At 37.8% G+C, this 21,759-nt stretch overlaps 1 protein-coding gene across 4 annotated transcripts in view; it reads right to left on the bottom strand.

Moving 5' to 3' along the window:
- The window catches only part of DOK7 (docking protein 7), a 69,089-nt gene that overhangs the window by 34,246 nt on the left and 13,084 nt on the right, over positions 1-21,759 (bottom strand). For all 4 annotated transcript variants that reach the window (XM_086746694.1, XM_086746696.1, XM_086746695.1 and 1 more), the window contains 3 exons: positions 20,826-20,945; positions 13,079-13,186; positions 9,514-10,388 (listed from right to left, as the gene is read on the bottom strand). In XM_086746694.1, the coding sequence (XP_086602820.1) occupies positions 9,514-10,388; positions 13,079-13,186; positions 20,826-20,945 (1,103 nt within the window). The remainder of the gene's footprint in view (positions 1-9,513; positions 10,389-13,078; positions 13,187-20,825; positions 20,946-21,759) is intronic.

Genomic DNA, 21,759 nt, shown 5'->3' on the forward strand with positions numbered 1-21,759 from the left:
CCGAGGAAACTCAGTCTAACTTTTACACACACACAAAAATTGTGTGTTGTTACAGACCTATTGATGCCTCAGACTTCACTGGACCTGAAGCAGAGGGGATGGAAAAACAACAGTAGCTCCACATGACATTTTCCCCCACACTTATTCCCTGAAGCAAGTTAGAGGTTTTCAAGCGATCCTTCAAGATTCAAAAAGTTGCATCTCCACTAGCAAGATGGCCAGAACACAGGGAGGTCCTTCTGTCCATGATGTTATTTAGGAATGGAAAAGAAAAAAATTGTGTGCAACTGGTAAAAAGTGGGGTAAAGAGTATTTTTTACACTGTAAAAGACTTGCTCAGGTGCATAACTTTAAGGTTTCATTATGTCATCTTGGTTCTGACCCAGAGTTCCTACACTTTGAGCTGAGTTTAGCCACCACAAAAGAAACTCAAGAGTGAGTATCTACTTACTTAAGATGGGACAAATGACTAGCTGAAATACTGAACTGCAGATCTTCAGACAGCTTGTTCCCCGCGGTCATCTGCTCTCACACCTCTTACTAAAGCAGAGGACAGTTTTACCTAATCCCTATTCAGGCAAAACAACTTCTGACCTCAAAAAAAAACATTACATCAAAAAAAAAAAAAATTGCAAAATTAGATTTGATGCCATATCGTCTCCAAAAGGATTTAAGAAAAGAATACATGAAGAAAACATAATACAATTATGTTTTTCCTTTCTTCCTCTGTTGTTACAACTTGGCTTGAATTTCAGTCGCATCCTCAAGCATGTTCTTGACATCTTGGTCCTTTCTAAATGCTAAAAAATTGCTCAACCCTCAGGCTAATCCCATGCTTAAAAAGAACTGATTTTCAACTGCCATGTCCTCAGCTGTAGATTTTCTGAATCCACTGCGTGTTTAAAGGTTGCTGCATTAATAACTTCTTTCCAGTCACCCTGCCATTCTTCAAAGACCCCATTCTTCAAGCTCAGTTTCACAGGAAAAAAAAAAAAAAAAAATCCGTTGAATAATGTATTCAGTGCCACTGCTCTGTGATCTTTCATCTACTAGAGAACGACTTTGAACTATTTGTTGAAGTTATAAAAATTAGTGATAGACTTCCTAGATCAGTTCAAATATCAAGCTTCTTACCTCTATTGCACACCCTGGGATTCCCCTCCCATTTAAAGTGAGACAGTGCCCAAAACACTGTCATCTGCACTTTGCCATCGCAAATTCCTGCCAGGAGCCTGCAGTAGACAACTAGCTTTATAGCACGGCATACGGCTTTGTAAAATGCATCAACACTAAGCCAGGCAGGGCAAGAACACCAAATTTTAATATGGATTTCTTCTGTATTTCCTGATGTTCGGAAAAATCAACCCCACTCTTCTAGTCTCTGCTATGTGGACTTTCGCAGAACTGCTTGTCTTTTCTTCTCTAGACATGTTCCTTAGCATTTCAGCAGAAGCATTCATAACTATACATAATAAAGCAATACATAAAATCGCAAGGCAACTTTAAAACAGTCTATCCTGAAAACTGCTTGGCAGGCATTTCTATACCAGAATGGCTTACCCACATTTTGTAAACTTCCTGTCTATGCGAAGCATTCGTTCTGTTCTGAACATACAAATATTCTTCAGTGATTCATTCCTGAAATTGGTTTCAGTGTATTTTTTTTTTTGTGGAGCAGGCAATAAACAATTTTCTATTCAGTGGATTTGTTGCCACATTTGCCATTTTCTTGCTAACAAATGCCAGAATCACGTTATCCATATGAAGATGTTGTTACCACATTATTAAATATTACTAAACCAATATTAGGAACCAATTACTAAACCAATATTCATTCTCTTTATGAATGAAGTAATACAACTTGGTATAGGGTTGCACAGTTATATTAGAAACAGTAAGAATTTGCCTACACCACAACCTCTACATGACTGAAAGCTTAGGGATCTAATCTGATTACAAGTCCGTATGGGATATTATCAGCCAGACTGGAAGTATTTCCATAGATATCTTGAGGTAATAAGTTGGGCATCTTGAATTACCAAAACTATTTCCACTCACATGTCTTGTCATGGGTTGTGGACAAATTTAAGCACAGTTTGTGTAATTTTCTTGGGATACATTTAATCCCTCTAATTTGCATACTTCCAGTTTTAAGTGGCTCTGTCAAAAAAGGTTGTTAGGAAAGGTCACACCCCTACTGAGCATCTATTTTCAGTCCTCTCATCTACTCACAGTGAGCTGCTGTCAGCCCTCCAGACATCCCATTCAAATGATTGCTATCCTACTGACACTCGCCAGTTCCTTCTGAGCCACACAATTACTTTGGCATCAGTGACTGTTAATCAAAACAGAATATTTTCTACGTAGCCATCTTTAATGCATGATCTTGAAAATATAACGTTGGTAGATATTGCAAACATTTTGCAGAAATGCAAGTCAAGGAATTGAGGTTTTTTTAAAGCAACTTTTTTATGATCTTGCAGAAGGAGATGAACCACATGCAAATCAAACCTAGGAATCTTAATCCAGGGCTGCCACAGCAGTTATTGTCTTCCTTCTGACTTCAGCTCAATGTAATCTGTGCTCTCCTAATCTCTTTTTGTGCTTTCTTCCTCCACAGGCAAATTCTACTTTCCCCCTTTTAGAAAATGAAGATAGAAATTGTCTGCTAACCCTTTATAGGATTGTGTAGAATTTTTCCAGACATAAATATATTTCTATTTAGAAAAAAAAAAAGAAGAAAGACAGGGAAAAATCTTCTGTTTTCCCATTTTGACCATGTTGCAAGTGATCTGATGAGTCTCTACAACTGCATCAAAACCAGAAACCCCACAAACTCTACATTCCAAAGGGAGTATTTTTTTTTTACAGATTTTATTGTCAGATGACTCCTCTTTCAAAACATTTCTTTCTCTCTCTTCAGAAAAGCTATTGCTCCCAACAGAGGAAGAAGTGGCCATCAGTTGTAGTAATAATAAAAGCTATTATCCAACTTTATTTATGGGAGGGAGTAGATTTTCCTATTTGTTCATTCCGATGGGTATATAAAAAGTCAATACCATGGTTTATCAATATCTTCACTGGCTCTCTGACAGAAAAGCAATCCAGCAACACTTCTATTTAGTATAGAATTAATTCTGCTGAGCTACATTGTCTACATTCCCTCATGTAGGAAAGATATGCTCTTATCTTGACAGCATTAATAATCATTTGACTTACCAGTGCTTTCGTGGCAGGCACTTCTTTTCCCATTACAGACCACATGTTATCTGTTCCACTTATGCCTGATCCCAAAAAGTGCTGAGAGCTTAATTCTTATTATTCTGAATTCAGATTAAAACCTTTATTCTTAGCACAAATGCTGTGGGGATTCTTTCATGATAGATGGAGAGTATCTTCAGTATTATTTTTTAGATAAGAGGTAAGGCAGCGTCCTACACTGCCGAAAGCAAGTCAGAGATGCGCAGTTCTGGCAGGGTTGGCATGTCTTGTATTTTACTGTGACATCTCAAATCCAAAGTCATACCCATTAAGTGACCTCCTCCAAGCAAAGCTTTGGAAGAGCCAGGTCACTTACATGAGTCCTTACCAGCAACTGCAACGTAAAAGGAAGCTGGGTCTCTTCTTGATTACTTGGGAGCGAAGCCTACTGCCAAGATGCATTAAAATATTGTACAAAATAACAGCAGTAAACTAAGAAGAAAAAAAAAAATAAAATCTTCCTTCCCCTGTGAACTGCTGATAAGCAACATCCCAACACAGTGCATAAGCAGACCCAACAGCACCTTAGTAAGAGGATGAGAGTGAACCCTGTGACCTTAGGGTCCTGGCCAAATCTACAAAAAGGAAAACAAATCAAACCCTAAGCCTGACACTACACCTACCTCTTTTATGCCCCTTTCCTCTGCCAGTTTCAACTGAAGAACATACTTTTGCTCCAGTCTTTGATTTGCACAGTGCTATGTGCTTTTGTAAGCACAATCAGCTCCAGAAGTGAGAGCATTTAATTGTCAAGGACAGCAATGATCATGGATTTCTTCTATTTCAGAAACATGTTGTGTGGAAATTGGTGTTTTTAAAGATGCCTTTGAATCTGCCCGAAAAAGCCCAAAAAATAACACTACTTTACTGTAGAGATTTCAGAGCCTTTTAAAATAGCTGTCATGTAAGTAAAATGCCAGATTGCCAAATCATCGCCCAGTGCAATCACCTCCTTTAGTGGTGTTACGTGTTATGGAAGATGCTCCTCACTCCAGGTCAGGAGTCAAAGAAAAACAGTCAGGAGTTAAAGAAAAACAATTGGAATGAAACCTTAAAAGAAGAGAGCAAGTTTCCTAACTCATGCCAAAAGCCAGTAGTACCCAGAATCCATGGTCATCAAAGCACACAAGAGCCTCACAGACACACTGTCACTCAGGTCAATACAGACGACTGACTTCCAGATTCCTCTGAGGTGCAAACTGTTCCTTTTATAGTTTTGACAGTGTGTGTGTTGCCTAACTGCCCAGAGCTCTGAGATTAGAGCAGAAATACAAGCAGAAACAATGCTGTAGATGATGACAAATGCATCCTCCTCAACTGAGAATTTAGACAGCCTGTAGCTTTTTTGAAGGTGGTAGGAGGCATAAAATGTTACAGCACCACACATCAATAATGTAAAAAAAAAAAATCCAGACACCTTTGAAGAGAGATGTAAAAGGTGTGTAATTACTAATAATGGTGTTCCTATACTTTCAGAGAAAGCAGGGAAATAAACACACTACAAGATAAACACATAAGGTGTTCAGTCTCATGGGGAAAGAGGTAATGGCTCCAACAGAAAAAAAAATAGCTGCATTAAACTCTTATATAACAATATATTGTGATTTCTTTAGTATCTATTTTAATACTACATTAGAAAAGTACCCGATTAAAAGTAAAAAAAAAAATGAAAATATTCTCAGCTGCATAGATGTGACAATGTAGGCTGCAGCCACTATTTCTTGAGTCTCACTGCAGAAGGGTACACCTTATAGGCATTCTCTTTCACCATTTTCAAAAGCAGCATCTACAATGAAAGGAGACACACCAGCTAAACCCAGGCTTAAGGGTTTTCTACAGGGTTTGGAAGACCTTGCTTAAATCAGTCCAGGCAAGACCACAAAACAGACCTCAGTGCAAGATGTTCTTTAGCGCTGAAGTCCCTTCTCTGCCTGAGAACACATCAGCCTTGCTTCTCTCTTTGAGAGAGACTTTGTCCCTCCCTGGTCTACAATGCACAGATAGTCAGCTCTAGGTCCACCCAGAGATTCTACACTCACAAAAGGCTGCATGTGATTAACAAGCGCTGCAGGGACGTGGTGCTGCATGATTAAACATACCGAGTCAAGTGCCTGCTCAAGGATCACAGAACAGACATGCACATGGCCTTCTCTTCAAGTCATAGTCCAAAATAAAGCAGTTTCTACAGAACAGACTAAAAGACATAAATTTCCTATCAGCTAAACAAAGCAAGTCCCCACTTAAACTGAGATCCACCTCCCCTCAAGGCAGGTAGCAGATCTCCCCATATTGCGTAGGGAAGGGTTTTTAGCCGCTCAAAGCTGTGGATCCTGCTACCTGACAAAACCCCTAAACTGTTTTGTGCATCGTAACCACAGCATTCCCATATTTCCTCTTACTACAGATATGCTGGGAGATTCAAAGTTTGAGGCATACAGTTACTGTGGCAGCAGGAACTTTATAAATACCTCAAAGAGGATTTAGGTAGATCAGCTCCTAATTTGGGACTATTGCCATCAGGGAAGTTTTGGTATTTTTAAATGATCAACTAAAGCAGATGGCTGAATACCAATACAGGATTGATCGTAACAGCCACACACAAACTGACACTTTCTTTTATCCCCTATCATGGCAAGCTAACTACCAAAGCAGTAATCAAGCCCATATTTCTACATACATAAGAACTCCCTCTGACATAAATATGAGTTTAGGGTGAGCTCAAAATACATAAAAGTCATTCCTACTAATAGGCACATTTCAAGCTGTCAACAGTGATTAGAGTATAACACTAGTGTGAAAAGGCAGCCATAATTATTCCATGTTAATTCAACTTGCAAGAAGATGAAGGTCAGGGAACAAAAAGCAGAGCAAAACTAAAACCAGTACTTGTCAGATGGAAAAGAACAAAACCAGTTGGAAAATAATTTTATTTTTCAGACTTCTAAGAAAATTTACAAACAATGGTGGTGTAAAAAAAAAAAAAAAAAAAAAAAAAAAAAGACACCCTATAAAAAAGGTTGACATAATTTCTCGAACTATAGCATCAAATGAAGTTACAGAGCAACAAGTGTACAGTGACATTCTAGTCATCAAATTAGTATTAGTTAAGTAGTTGAAAATGTAAAAAGCAAAGTCAAATAATAAATCTCTACAGCTTACTCAGAAATCCCATAACAATCCAACATTCTGAGCTTAAAATATACTTAAAATACACAAAGAATTAATCTCTGCAATCATCTATAACACTGAAATCACCTAGGCAAAAATTACATAGCAAAGGCACACCGTGTGAAGTTTGTAAAGAAGGACATCTTGAGCACACTACAATAACATAAAACAGAAAGCAAAACACCCTGCATGCTTTCTTATTAATCCCCAGTGTCTAATATGAAATACAATATAGAAATAATAGAAGCAATATTTAGTGACTTTCTTCATGCCGGTTCTATTCATCATCCAGAGTGAAACAGAAAAGCTTCCTTGCCCTATTTTCTTTTTGAACCTTGGTACTTTCCCAGGGTATGTTCTCCCTATGTTCATCATCATCCTTGTCATTAGTGGAGCAAGTGGTTCTCAACCAAGTCAATTCCAATCACGAATGCCACCATGCCTTCCACATACACGTCTTCATCCTGCAACCTGTCTCCAACTCTTTGCGTGCTGAACTCCAACGCACACAGACAATATGCCCAAATCTAACCTCGATTTACCAAAGTTATCATACAGGGCAGAAGACAAACCAACACTTAGATACTTTATTACTGCTGTGGACTTCCCTCTACTCAGGTCACTCACTTTAAATAGCACACATTTGAAAACCATCAACACAATTTAATTAACAGCTTAACTTGGAATTGCAAAGCAACTCCAAAGACTGGCACACTAAAGCCTTTTGAACATAAATTTCAATAAACATGAAAACCTGGTGTCTTCATTAATCCATAAATCAACTCCTCCTGGCCCTAGCTGCATCTTAAACATATTCTGTTCAGAGCACAAGGAATAAGAATTATTTTTAGTTACAGTATATGGATTTGTGCTTTCAGTGTTTTTATCACGACAAAGGCAAATACAGTGTTCACTAAATACTACTAAAATAACTCATCAGGACAATGTATCAAAAGATTTTTTTTTTCAAAGGTAAAAACAAACCCATGAATCATTCCATTTAATGAAACTTCTTTCCCAACTGCTTACAAATGGGTAGGGAAAAGAAAGATAAGAAGCAGATGTGCATATCATGCTAAAACAAGAGTTAGTAAGAGGGTTACACCTGTGCTTCTCTCACTAAATTTGTTTAAATATTGACAATTCCTGAAATCCTTGCCAATTTATATTATTAAGGCAACAAGAAACACCATGAAATCTGACAGCACTTTGCAATAAAAGATGTGAGTGTATATGCTGTTGGGGACAACAAGCAGATAAAGAAGTGAGAAAATTTAGCCTTTAATGGCTTTGAAGAAATACAATGGAATACTCACTTTCAGCTTCCTGTCTGCCGTAGATAGACAAGGTAAACTTTGGCAAATTCATGTCTAAACTCACAATTCACATCACACAGAAACATTTAGACCACATCAGCTAACTGTAACTTAACTAATTCTTTCCTCACTGCCTATAACAAAGCCATCTTGGAGCTTCCGATCCCAGAGCAGAGCCCTTCTAGGAATCAGTCTTGTGCGTTTTTCCCAACTTCTCTCTAACTACAGGCTGCAGACACAGGAAGCCAGCAGCAGATACAGGGCTGTGCACCACGCTGCCTTCACTGGAGAATGAACAGAAGTGGGAGGCTGAATTTCAGGCCCTTGCATGCAGCCAAAATTATGCTAGAGGGCTGATGAGGGCTGTTGGTGCAAGCAGCTGGCAAGGATGGTCTTGGAGGTACGGTGAACCTCAGGATCAGCGTAGACACGACCCTGTAACGCCTGTTGCCCCAGTGCCTCCCTACCTCACAAACTTGCAAGTACACCACAAAGTCACGCCCAAGGTGGTGTTACAGAGGCTATACAAATGTTTCAGGCAGACAGCATTTTTTAGTTCTCAGACATGTGAAGGCAGCCAGTGATGCAAATACATGAAACACCTCATGAGAAGAAAATAATCCCTGAAGTTCATAATCTTTTAATTTTTCATTCATAACCTACTATACACTCAAGCCCTTTTCATAGCAGTGATTTAAGTAATCTCACACGCTCAATTAAAATGCACACGCTTCAATGGCAGTATTTAATTCCTCAAACAAAAGTCTCTCTTGCTGAATCCCTACTTCACACACTCCTTAATTTAAACACTCCCTGTAACCTTCCCAGCCTTTCAACAGCTCACCAACACAAACAGCTTTACCTTCTTCTAGTTTAGCAAACACATTCACTAAAAAAGTCTTCTCCAGAACAGGTAAAACCAGAAATATTTCCTCCATGCAATGTACAATTAATGTATAAATTTTACCACCATAAAAAGCCAAGAATTTAATCAGTGTTCAAAAATAACTTATGAGAATATCAGCCACAGTAACAGATACTGCCAAATGTGTTTAGAAAGCCATATGAATTGCCAAGCTTCAGGTTTTAAGTCTCTATGTGAATGGTGATCAAAACTATTTTTTCCTGCAAATACACTGTCCTGGTAGTACACCACTGATGAGTTTTTGTACACCTCCTCTAAAGTTTGTCAAATTATAAATATAAGACTGGATTAGTTGATCTGCTACAGATTGCCATGCTAACTAGATTATCTTTTTCCTCAGTGAGAAGCTTTGCTAATCTAGCTTCTTGTGCAAGACATGCTCAAACTACAATGATAAAGAAAATAAAAACATCAATAAAATAAAAAATATGTACTGTGGTCACATAAAGAGCCTCCCTTCTTTCATCCTTTGAAACATCAGCAGTAAGACAGATCAATGTCCTTAGTGCTAAATTACTATCACATGACAAATTCAGCCCTCTGTGCCTGTAAAGCTTCTGTCTCTGACACTGCAAGCCACTTACATACACCCAAAACCAAAACTGGCCAATTTAAAACTAGTGACTAATGGCCTATATTGGTCAGTGTTTCCTTAACAGGCACAGATTTGGAGGAAATAGTGTGCTAAGCCTCTCAACTTGAGCATAAACAACACAAAAGTTATTACCTGTTCAAATTATAAAGGAAACAATAGTATTCATGACTTGCAACTTAAGTCATTTTAAATTAATCATGCTCTATTACGTAAGGCGTGTTAGCATCTGCTCAGTATTAGGTATTTACCTTTAGTCCACCACAGATTGGACAAGCTGAAAAAAGAGCTCTTGTCATCCCAAGGTGGGGGCTACATATGTCATAGGGGTCAGCTGAGGCCCCACTAGCTGGTGACAACTCACTACTTTTGGAGTCTGACACCTGTCCTTGTGGTTTTGTGTCTGACCACCTCGAAACAAAATCCGTGTATGTCTCATCACTTGAGTCCTTGCTGCTTTCTGCAAGTAAGGATGAAGGCCTCCCTCTGTCTTGGCTGTGCTCAGGTACCCTCTGTGCTTCCAAGTGTGGTAGTAGCAGTTTGGGGTCACTAGCACCTTGAGATGATCGGGCCTGGTCCTTGGGTTGTGTGGAATCTGCACTCTTCGGTTGCACGTCTTTAGAAGCTGCCTGTAACAAACTCCTGGGTATATCGTAAATATGTTTGAGAGAGCTGGGAACCTGATACTCTGATCCCGCACCTCTCTGGGGCTCGCTGTGAGGACAAGTACATAAATTCTGATCCGAAGGAAAGTTCAATGGCAAGCTTAGCAATGATCCAAACTCATCACCGTGGCAAATGTCCAAGCTCCCAGCATAGGAAGAGAAGCTTCCAGAGTAAGAAGAGTGACTACCAGTAGCTATTCCACTGTCGGAAGAACTCTGACGACCTATTTCCTGTAGCTGTCTGAATCGGAGGGGCTTTGGAGGCAGTTTAGTGGTGCCACGTGCCCCTTCTGGAAGGGTCTTTTCTTCCCCGAGATGAATGCCCTTTGCAGCTGCCAGTCCGTGACTGTCTTGAGAAGTGCTGGCTGAAGACTGTTCAGGCCAAATTGTCAGTCTGCTCCCAACACTAACATCTGAGTGGCTGGTATCTGAAGATGAGCTTGAAAGACTTCTATCATCTCCTAGAAAAGAAGAAAACATATCAGCCTATGTTTAAAACACAATCGACAGGCTGAAGCATGGCAAGCGTGTACAAACAGAAAGGACCCTGAGATTCCATCAGCTTTTTTAAGGGGGATTTCTGTCAGAAAACCAGAATTCCTGCAATAATTCCTATCCCCACAGGAAAAATAAAATGAAAATAGCACGTTACCTGCCATAACCCTACCACATTGTGGAACATAATGCATTGAAGGCTAATTTTTTTTTAAGTTTATGCACCAAGTTCTCCCCTTTTCAACCATATTTTACTTCCATACAGTTAACTGGTTTTATTTTAGAGCCTCCTATCTTATATCACAGGGAATAGTCACAAAGTACCATGCTCAGAATCACTGAGGATGCTCTGAAGAAAACCTTGTTACTGCAACCCAAAGCCATGTAAGACATTTCCACATTTCTATTTGATCTGAATCAACCAAATTATCATCTTATTTGTACTATTTTCTCTATTTAAATCTTATTTGAATGACAAAAGTAAATGTTAAAGAGAATGCAAAAATAAAATCAAACTTAAGACTGTCCTGTTGTCTCCTCTGAGCTTTCCTACACTGTACACCTCTGTAATATCTATACCAAAATACCATACACCACTGTAACAAACAAAAATGAAATACTACTATTACTAAAATGTTTACATATCTATATACAAAAAGATCTTCCGTGATTCATTTACGCACATATTGTAAGAACTTTTTTCTCCTCACTGATACTTGCAAGAAGGTCACTTTTACTGGTAATTACTGCTATCCAAGAGAGAAGATGGAAGAAAAAAAATTAAGCATTGGTATGAAAGGGCATAAGGACAAAACACAAACATCACACAAACAGATACACAAAACCAATCAACCAAAGGAAAAAAAAAAACACTTTCTTGTAGTGGCACACACAGTTCCCAATGCTATTTCCTTCCTTCTTAATAAAACTAAATCAAAAACAAAGGCTGACAGCAGGATCATTTTGCAGGTATTAATTTCAGCTAATTTTTAAATTTTAAACTTTGGTCAATAAGTTGCCAGATGGGACAGAAAGAGAAAGGATCCACTGCAAATTTTGACCTGAGCTTTTGGTGTTAGTAGGCTATTTCTATTCTCAGGTGTTGAGGGAAAAGCTTAGAACAATTCTCCTGCTCTTCATGGAGTAATTCTTGATATATGGTATCACAAAATAGCAATGTTTATCCTGTGAAATCTAATCCTTTCTTTTCCCCCAGTGTCCATTGCATGACACTGGCTTGTGACCCCTGCATAAGTGTAACTCCTGAGATTAGATTCTACATCTGTCTAGATGGAAGGTATGAATTACAAAACTGCTAGTGTAGTTCTCAGCAATATGCCCAGAACAAATATACTTTTTAAATAAAAGTTATTTGGCTTACAAAACCATCTGTTTTCACTGAAAAAAAAAAAAAGTGTTGAATTTATTTGAAATCACTTCTCTTAGATAAATATTTTAGGGACTTTAAAATTCCAGAAGTAAAGCCCTCCCATAGTCTTGAAGAAAATGCTTTAACTAAAGCTACATGTTCTCCAAGGCTGTGGCAAAACCTAGATCTCCAGATTGAGGCAAGAGTCCTCCCACCAAACCTACAGGGACAGTCCTGTTATAATACTTCCCATAAACACAAATACTTACTTTTCCTATGCAGAAGTCAAATAACAGAATATGAAATATCTTACTTGAGGATTCCTTATGCTTTGAGGATTGTAACATTCTTAGGAGAATCAGGTGATAAATTCAAGTAATCTCAAGCAGATAATATATACAAAATTGGGCCACATGTTTTCTAACCAGAGTGACTGGATAAAAAAAAAAAAAAAAAAAAAACATGCTTCTCTGTCAAGTCTCATTTGTTTTCCATCAATCTAGTCAAGTCTAGTAGTTATATGCTAAGAAAAACCTCAGGAAATCTCAGTGGAATGTAGTCACTAACCACATTACTCAGCAGTGTCAAGACTAAAGTAGCCATGGACATGTATAAGAGCACATAATTAAGCTCTTGAGGATCTTCACAGCGTCGTTTTTAGCCTTTTAGGCTTTAGAGTCAAGAGCAAAGGAGATGTTTTGAAGATCTAACTCCTGTTATGAAACAATTTAAATGGCAGTTGAGGGCATAAGCCCTCTTACAAATCTAGTGCTAGACACCAAGTCTACTCTGATACATAAACAATTCCAGAAGGGATATGCACAGATACCACCATGAAGAGAAAGAATAATAACACTTAGAACCAAAGCACAGAAGTCCTAGGTTTTACTGCAAAAAATCTGCTGTAAGCCTGATGTGTGAACTATACAAGTCAGTCCATCTCACAGGCTACAGCGAGTCACGTACCTAGGCAGATATCAAACTTGACACAGACAATTCTTTTAAAGTTGCACATGCACAAATTAAGTACGATTCAGCATACTAAAGGATTTTCCTGTGATAACAGTGTTTGATCAAAAACTCACTCTGCTCAGTTGAAAAACTCCAATCTACTTCAATGGATTTTAAACAATGCAGTTAAAGAACAGCCCCACAAGCAACAGCAGCCAAATCAAGTATCTTGACTTTATTTTTCTTTAAAGCTCAGCATCTTATAATCTCCAATCTTCTAAAGCCTGGGAAGGCAGGAACACTTTTTTTTTTTATGTAATTAAAGATATCTCTTACCTCCACTGCCCTGACGACTTGTATGGGACAGCAAGCTCAAGCGCTTTTCTAACTGCAAAGCTTCATGAGCCAATCTTTCTTCTGAATAGGCTGGATTTGTACTTGGATCTTTAAAGAGAAACAGAAAATAAATAAACAAAAAAGAAGAAACATGGAAAACATATATAAAATAAGGAGGAAAAAAAAGACACATTCTTATGTTAGGTACTCTGCTCTTGTGTTTGATCTACTACATTTGAAAATGTATGAGACAATCTGCCTTCAAGCACATCCTGGAGCAACGCCACATAATAAGTTATAAATTTAAGTGTCAAAGACTTTCAGAGACTACACCCAATGTCTAGAAGAGCTACCACCAGCGACAGAACCCTGAAGAGCACAGCACCGAAGGCAGCAGCTACAAGAATAATTAGGATCCAGCAGGTCTAGAGGAGTTGAAAACAAACATGTGACATTTAAAATGTGCTTTGACTTCACTGAACTCATTGGGAATTTTATCATTGAGAAAGACCAATTTTTTCATCGTACAAATTTGCTAATGTACATCATAAACTCAGAGTCACAGTGATTAAACTGGTACTTTCCAATCCAGATCATCTATTTACAAAGGCATTCCCTTCAAGTTTGATGTTCTAAAGGTTATTAAGTTCAGAAGTCAGAGATGAAATAAGCAAACTGGTGGCTCTCTGTCTTCATGTTTATACAAGACAAGTTAGAATGGCAAAAATCACTTCCTAAAACATACTGTTGAGAATTTTCCCCATACATTTTAGTGAGTTTGCTGTTCTAGCTGAAATTACCTCACTGAAGAAGGCTGCCTCTATTCCAATAGAAAGACCAAAAGTTACATGGAATGTGGAAGAACTTTTGTTAGTAAAACAGGCCAGTTTCCTCTAAACTATTTTGTTTCCAGCGAGGCACACAATAAAACCAGATGTTGGAAGTAATCATAACCATTATCTCAAGAGAAATCTTACAGATTTCTTCAAAGAGCACTGACAAGTGTGCAATGTTCAGCAGTTGCAAAGGATATGGTCTGGTAACCTGTTCATCATCAGAAGTTTCAGTAGCTCTCATTAATTACACAGGGAAAGTAATTAATGACAGATAAAACAGACTACCTTCCTCACAACTGTTGCTTTTGCATATCTGATCAACTGGGTAGTAGTAGCACACCACAAAAACATTTAATCACTGAATCATTTAATAAGAGGAAAAGGGCACGAAAAGGACTACACATTGTTGTGGTTGAGTTAGTAAAATAAAAAACAATTGAAATTATGAAAGAAAAGTTCATTTTCATCCCAGGTCTTTCAGTTTTAAAAGACTTGGGTTTGATGTTGCCAAGACAGCAGTCAAAGCAAGCTCACAATCAGGGGAAGGAGCATTGCCGGGTGAGCTGAAGCTCCATGGGAGTCCCTGCATTATTAACTACCTGAGAAACAAGCTGCCACATTTCTCCTCCCTAACCATATTCACTTTCTGATCTACCCTGGATAGATCTGAGTGCATCAAAGGAACAGAAGTGACAAGGCTGAACTTTCTTTCCCCTCTAGAGGGGGTTTCCATCTTTAGCAGTCTGCAATCTGTACAAGATTAGCAGAACAAGGCAGACATACACGCAGTCCTTCTATAACAGCATATGTTGGAAACCAATGATGTTCTAACAGGGATAAGGCAACAATGCCTGTGACAAACAGGGTCTGTGACCTCTGTGTCTCCCAGCTCAAACAGTGCTTGATGTCAGTGTCTGACACCTTCCAAACTTAAAGATCAGAAAAGAGGACTGTTTTATATGGATTATGTTGTTAAGTCTCCATTCCCATTTCCCCTTCAAGGCAACTCATATTAAGCATGACTAGTTCAAACCTGTGTGACTGCTTACTCAAACGAAACCCCCAATGCTTCCATATGGACCTCTGCCAAAGGAAAATAGCAGATTTGGCCACCAGCACCTATGGTGCAACCCAGACAGGTCTATGCAAGGATCTGCACAGTGGCATACAGTGTTACAGGCTGCTGCTCGAATCTATTTTTGAACGTCCTCTGCTCCAGTTACTCTACTGCGTCTAGTTAAACGTCCTTATGTCCAAAAAGGTTCAACAAAGATATTCTACAAACACTTTGAGTATAAAGTTGACATAACAGATCAGCAAATTAGTCAAACCAAGATGCAACAGACACTAACCCTTCCCACAGCAAAGAGCTGTCAGTAGGAAAGATCCTTCCCCTTTCCTCAGAATACGATTACTTGATAAATAGAGATTTTCAGAACGTTACTAGGGCACATCCATATTAGTTTTTTAGTAACTGATATCCCTCTTAGAGACAGCAAAAGATATAATTAAAAAAAAACCTGGTCAAAAAACTGATCTTGCAAAAATGGCCTATAAGAAAATACACGATGGGGAGGTAGGAGGGAAGTTGAAGCAAATCAGTAAGTTTGCACTTCACACGTTCATTTGCTTCTAGAAGCCAAATTCCCTATCAGCTACACAGCTACAGAAAACAACAGGCTTCACCCAACAACATGAAATCTATAGACATACAGGATTGATAATTGTTTGGTTGAACTTCTCCTTAAGGACTGCCTATGTATAAAAGGTGTGTATAAAATTGGGTTCATATTTATGTGCTGTGACCTCTCATTGCCCAGTTTTCTGGAAGATTGATTAGAAAAACCCTTTCTCAGCAAGTTCTCTAGGAACTATCTAGAGAAACAGCTTCAAAACCTGCCAAACATTTAAGTCTTAGGCAGCTGTTAAAGATAACTGTCCATCAGTCTTACTGAAGTCTTTGTTTTGCCTTTTATCTTCTCTGCTAATAAGCAAGACTTCTATGGAAAACATACACAATATTATTACCTAGAAGCAGCAGATTCTTATACTAGTATTTTTGGTTATAGACTACCATCAGGACGTTTTACTACAAGATCAGACTAAGGACTGAAGTCATTGGCAGCCATCTTTTAGAGATCAGTCCTTACTGGAGGGCATAACCTATGAACTCCTGTCATGAAATATGGCCTAAAAAGTGATAAAAACAAGGGGTTTTTCAACAGTAAAGCTGGATTTGTTGGCATCATCCTACACCTTGGGCATGCACAATACAAAGCCTCTAAATAACTGTGTACTAATTTGCCCTATTACTAACTCAGGAGGACAGAAGCAGCATGACCGGTGCTGAGACAGCTGTCCAAGGAAGTTCAGACAGCTTCTGCCCACACAACATCCTACAGTATCTCAAACAACTCTAAGAACAATTAGTACTTTAATTTCCCAAACTCTTAACAAATGTATCCTATAACGTGATTTACTCCCATGGAATCTAGGCAGTTAGATTCACACTGGTCCTTCAAGTAAGAAACTGTTTTATCATTTTCCGAACAAAAAATTGATCCCTTGCTGTGAAAAAAAAAGTCTTTTGTGTAAGGCAATCATTGAGATCTTCTTAAATGCTGCTTTGGGCCAAATGGGAAGGATTACATCAAATTTGGCTGGATAAAAAAATGCCAAAAAATGCCAAATCTCCATCTCTCTGATGGAGATTTTATTTTTATATTACGTTGGTTGATATTCATTAACGCCACATCAGCTGTTCATCATGGGAGATTCTGAATACTTTGGTAACATACAAATAAAGTGTCACAGTAATTCAAAGCTCCAGAGTTGTTCAGTAAGCACCTGCCAGGAAAAAAATGTATTAAGTCAGTAGCTACCTAAGATATGCTTGATTATATGCATCTTTAAAATGCAACATTGGTTAATTACTTCATTAAACAAAGTTAGATAAGTTAGGCTGAACATCTCTCCTTTCTTTCTTTCTTTCTTTGTAACTGTAGGCACATCTGCAAATCAGGCCTGGACCCTCACCTTCATGCTAGTATCTCCACACCTTGTAAGATGTCTGGAGGAATGAAAAGATGTCCTAAAAGTTTGAGGAGGATCCACTTGGTACAGATACTGCAGAAGGCAGCCACAGAGCTGTCTTGCAATGGCCAAAGGTGTATCAAGCTTCAACAAAACGAAAGAGCATCAGATAGATCCTCAGCAAGCAGCACTGCACACTCTCCAGTCAGTCACAAAGCAGCCTGAAAAAGCTTCCAAAATTAAAAGAGAGCATCAAGACTATCAACATTACACTTGGGGTCTTTCCAGCCTGCAAGACTAGACTGTCCCGTAGCCTTAGCCAGATTTAGAGAATACTGATCTGCCCACTGACCAAAGATATCACTGATCGGCTGTTGGGCCTTTGCTGTGTTCATATTTAGCGTTCAAGATGAATTTTGCTAGTGAAAAAAAGGAATTCAACACACACCTGATAATCAAACATTTCCCAAATAAGATGCATGCAAATTCAGTAGAGATTACAAACCATGCAATCAGTGATCCATTACTCTGTCAATACCTAGACTACTGTCAAGACAAGGACATAAAATTCTCCATTTTCTAGGTATCTTCTCAAGAAAAAAAGTTGCAAGTAGACAATTACAGCAATTGTCTTTCAACTAGTAGCTGGGTAAAACAAGCCATCCAAAGACATCCTGTCACTCATTTGAGTATTTTATTTAAAACGTTATACTGCCTAAAAACATCTACAAATACCTACACTACCTTTGCATTCCCACTCAATGCCATATGTCTTAAATTTGAGAGCTTTAACAAACCAAAACCTCCAGTCTGCTAATGGAGCTACCAACAGGAATATTTTTGTAAAATTCTGCAGAATTAATGGATTCCCAAAATAAGTACCATACAGTAGTAAAAAAAAATAAATAAAAAAGGTCTAATGTTCTTTTCCTTTTCCATTTTATTTTGGATGTACACACAATATAATTATTTTATCATGAGAATATTCACATTCATTTGATACTCATTTCCAAAAAGTCACAGAATAATTCAGGTTGGAAGGGCTCTCAGAAGTTCTCTGGTCTAACCTGCTGCTCAAAGCAGGTCAGCTCTGAGAGATCAGACCTGATTTTGATACTTTGCAATGGTCGGTCAATTTTATGAGTTCCACTGCACAGCATTTTCATTTCATATTTTGTAGATGACATAATAAAATACAGTAATTATATATCTATGTTATAAGAACATCAAGCTTCTAAGGAAGTAAGGTATATTTTTAAAACTACAATTCTGAAAAGAAGATGTGAATACTCTACTTGAGCAAATACCCCTTGCACATGCAGTTTACAAACTCCTTTTGGATACTGTTACATTTGTTTAAAGAATCACTATGGCAAGTAAGAAAACTGGTCATTTTCCAGTCCTCCTCAAACCAGTCCCTATCATTTCCTATTAATTCCCTGCTAACACTTAAATATTTCAGGACTCCATTTAACCATATGGTTCAGTTGTCTGTAGGTGAAGCCACTGGCTTCATTCATTATCCTTTTTCCAAACACAGACTACATTACATTCTTTTCTCTGTGCAGTTGCCCTTTGTGTGTCTTCCTTTCTTGAAAATTAGTTATTTAAGCATATTTAATGTTTAAGTTGGAAAGGTTGTTCAGGTATCAGCAAGAAGCCAAATTCAAATAGCAAACTGTAGAGAAAAGGCTGCTTCCTATAAAAACTTTTAAATTACACAAAAGCAGAACATTGCCCATATAAAGCACAGTTGAGGCTGTGTAGCATTCTGCACTGCGATAAACATGAATATGAATAACATTGGCTAGAGGTTTCTTGGTAGAATCCCCAATCTGGAAGTTTTGATCTAGTTATCTGAGGTGTGCAGATGATTAATCTATTTAATAACTAACCCTTTCAAAAGGCTGGGTGAATTTCAGTGCTCTTGCCAGTATGCAGTTGGTAGAGACATGACCTTTTCAAGCAATACAGTACATTCCGTGTTACAGCATACTTGATAGGGAAAATTAGTTTATAGATGTATCACTGGTATTGTACCTGTGCCTTTAACAGGTCTGTGCAAGCTTCTGCATGGGATAATAAATGAAGTAGAACATAAAAAAAAAATTTTCTAAGTTTTCTATGAAGGGGCATCTACATAGGGTGTGACAACAAACTGGAAGATACAAGGGTAAAGATACAGGGAAATGTAAGTTAGAGGGGTCAAAGTAGCCTGGAAGAGGGCTGCAGAGGAGTCTGCAAGAACATGAGCACAGTTCCCAACAGAACACTGCTCCTCTGCAAGGAAGCAACATGAAATCAAGTGGCTGAGTACATGCCCACTTCATTTTAGTGGCAAGGCCATCAAACACAGAAGACAGATGAAAAAGACCTCAGAAAAGAGGTCTTCCCTTACAAAAATCATGAAATCATCCCCAGGATATGCCACATCCACTTATGCACTTCAGTGAGGTCAGAGCTCTTGAAGGAGGGAAGGGAATATGGTACGTGGCTATGTATAGCAACCCACAAATGCCAGAGTTATAACTAAGATATTAAAGCAGATTTAATTCTACATGCCTCTAAAAAAGATTTTTCAAAGAATGTGTAATCTAAAGTTAAAATTTTTAAAATAATAATTTTTTAAAACCACAACAGAATAATTTCTTGTATGCTTAATTTTTCTGGATGTAAGTTTTTGTTAAATTAAAGATTTAGGAGTTGTATATGTGTAATACAGTTTTAGATATGCTGAAAAACGACTTCAATGGCAAAGCTTTAAGTATTGACACTGTTTTTGGGGTTTCTGGTTTTTTTTTTTTTGTTCTTTGCTTTTTTTAACACTCCATTTAGTTGAATGCAAACACAGATCATCATATAAGAAGAATGACGTTTTATTGCTCAATATTCTTCTTGATTATTTTACTTATTTTGGTGTTACAACTATGGGAAAGAAGAGATGAACTGAGCCTTGTATCTACTGCATTTACCTTAACTAACTTTTCATAAATTTTTTTCACAAGTTTCACATCAAGATCTAATATCTTCCATCACATTTCCTTCCTGCAATTATCTTAATCTTATAACAGCAATAAAACCCTGTCTAACACCTATTAGCTGCCTAATCCGTAAACATAAACTCCTAAGTATTAGTATTTCCCACAAATCCTGCCTCATCCTTCACCATTTTTGCAGCCTATTCCCACTATATCCCACTGCCACTTCACAGGTATTTTTCTGCAATCTCATTTCCACACTCTTGTCCTGTTTGACATGGTAATTCCAACTCAATATTACATGTATTCATCTGCTAAAGTCAAAAGGCAACAGGGCTTACTATGGTGCCATTTAATTTCCTCTCTGAACATTACAGTGCATGCAGCATTTTCTGTGAAATAGGAAAAGTAATTTAATCCTTGCGTATCACAAAAAAAGCTCAAGCTGCAAAACTGAAATGTGATGTGGAGGCCTGACAAAGTTTTCTAAGGTTGGCAAGACCTAGTTCTAAGTGTTGTGGATGAACTCTAAATGCCCCAGAAGTTAGTTCTCCATTAAACTATCAAAATAGTAATGCAGACATGGATCCAAGTTGAACTGTGTAAGTTTAAAACTAAAGGTTAAGGTTCTTTTCAATTCAAATTGACATATTTTAGTACTGTTAAATAAGAGAAGGCTAAAGTTAGCGATATCACCAGAAATATGAATGAGCCAGAGCAGCAGGGGGAAACTGAGTACATTCAACTGATAAATCTGTACTGTGACATTTCAGAATGAAAATCACTTTGCACTTTCTACACTCTTAGTGTTTGCAAGCTGTTCTTACAATCACAGCAATATAAACACTAGACATAGCAAGTTCCTGCTTTACTCAGTTACTCTATACTTCCTATATTAACCTGGTAGGACTGGACGCAAACCAAAAGGGCCTTTTGTCGGAGAGATGCCACGGACGATACAGTCGAACAGAAAGCTGATCTGCTCTCCTTCAGCACAAGAAAGGAAAAAAACACCAGCCCCTGCAAAAAAGCACAACGTAAATACGTGTTTTTCACATAGATACATCAGAAATACATTTAGTTGAAGGTATTTATAAGATGGCAATCAAAAGAGTATTAAGTACAAGCCATGAAAAGAAATCAACCAGAGACTGCATTCTCCAGAGAGAAGAAATAAAAAGAAAAAATTCAGGTCAGCATACACACAGTATATCACAAACATACACATAAATTCAGTAGCTACCTAATAATTTATACTAATTTTCTAAGATTCAGGCAATTAGAGTAATGCCAAATGACAAGTCACATGCTCAACAGCTGTCTGGATCTTTTATTCTTATTTACCCCTAAAATTTTGTAGATCAAATCTTAGCTAGGCAAGTGACAGAGATACTTGAAGTGCCTTCATCAAAATGAACCAAGCTAACTCTACTTCTACCCGATTTTAACCAAGAGCAGCTTTTTATATCCCAGTGAATTAGGATTTGGTTATACTGCTGGATTACATTAAAAATTTTCCTAGACTAAGTCCTATGTGTCTATTATTAAAAGATAGTAACACAACTCCACAGGTTGTCATCAGATCTTTACCCTTTGCTCTATTCTGATGTTTTGCTTTCCATTCATTAAGAATAGCCCCAAGCAAAATTAGAATGAGAATCACTAAATAAACAAACAAGTTCTGAGCTGCATGATATATGGCTACATGAACAACACGCAAGTCTATAAATATTCCACAGAACATTTTATTTGAGAATTGACAGTCCAAATATTACTCACATCAGGAGGAAAAAAAAAAAGTTTCATGCATATTTTTGCCAATTTTACTTAAAGC

The sequence above is a fragment of the Chlamydotis macqueenii genome, chromosome 4 (assembly GCF_036417535.1).
Source record: "Chlamydotis macqueenii isolate bChlMac1 chromosome 4, bChlMac1.mat, whole genome shotgun sequence".
NCBI classification, from domain to species: Eukaryota; Metazoa; Chordata; class Aves; order Otidiformes; family Otididae; genus Chlamydotis; species Chlamydotis macqueenii.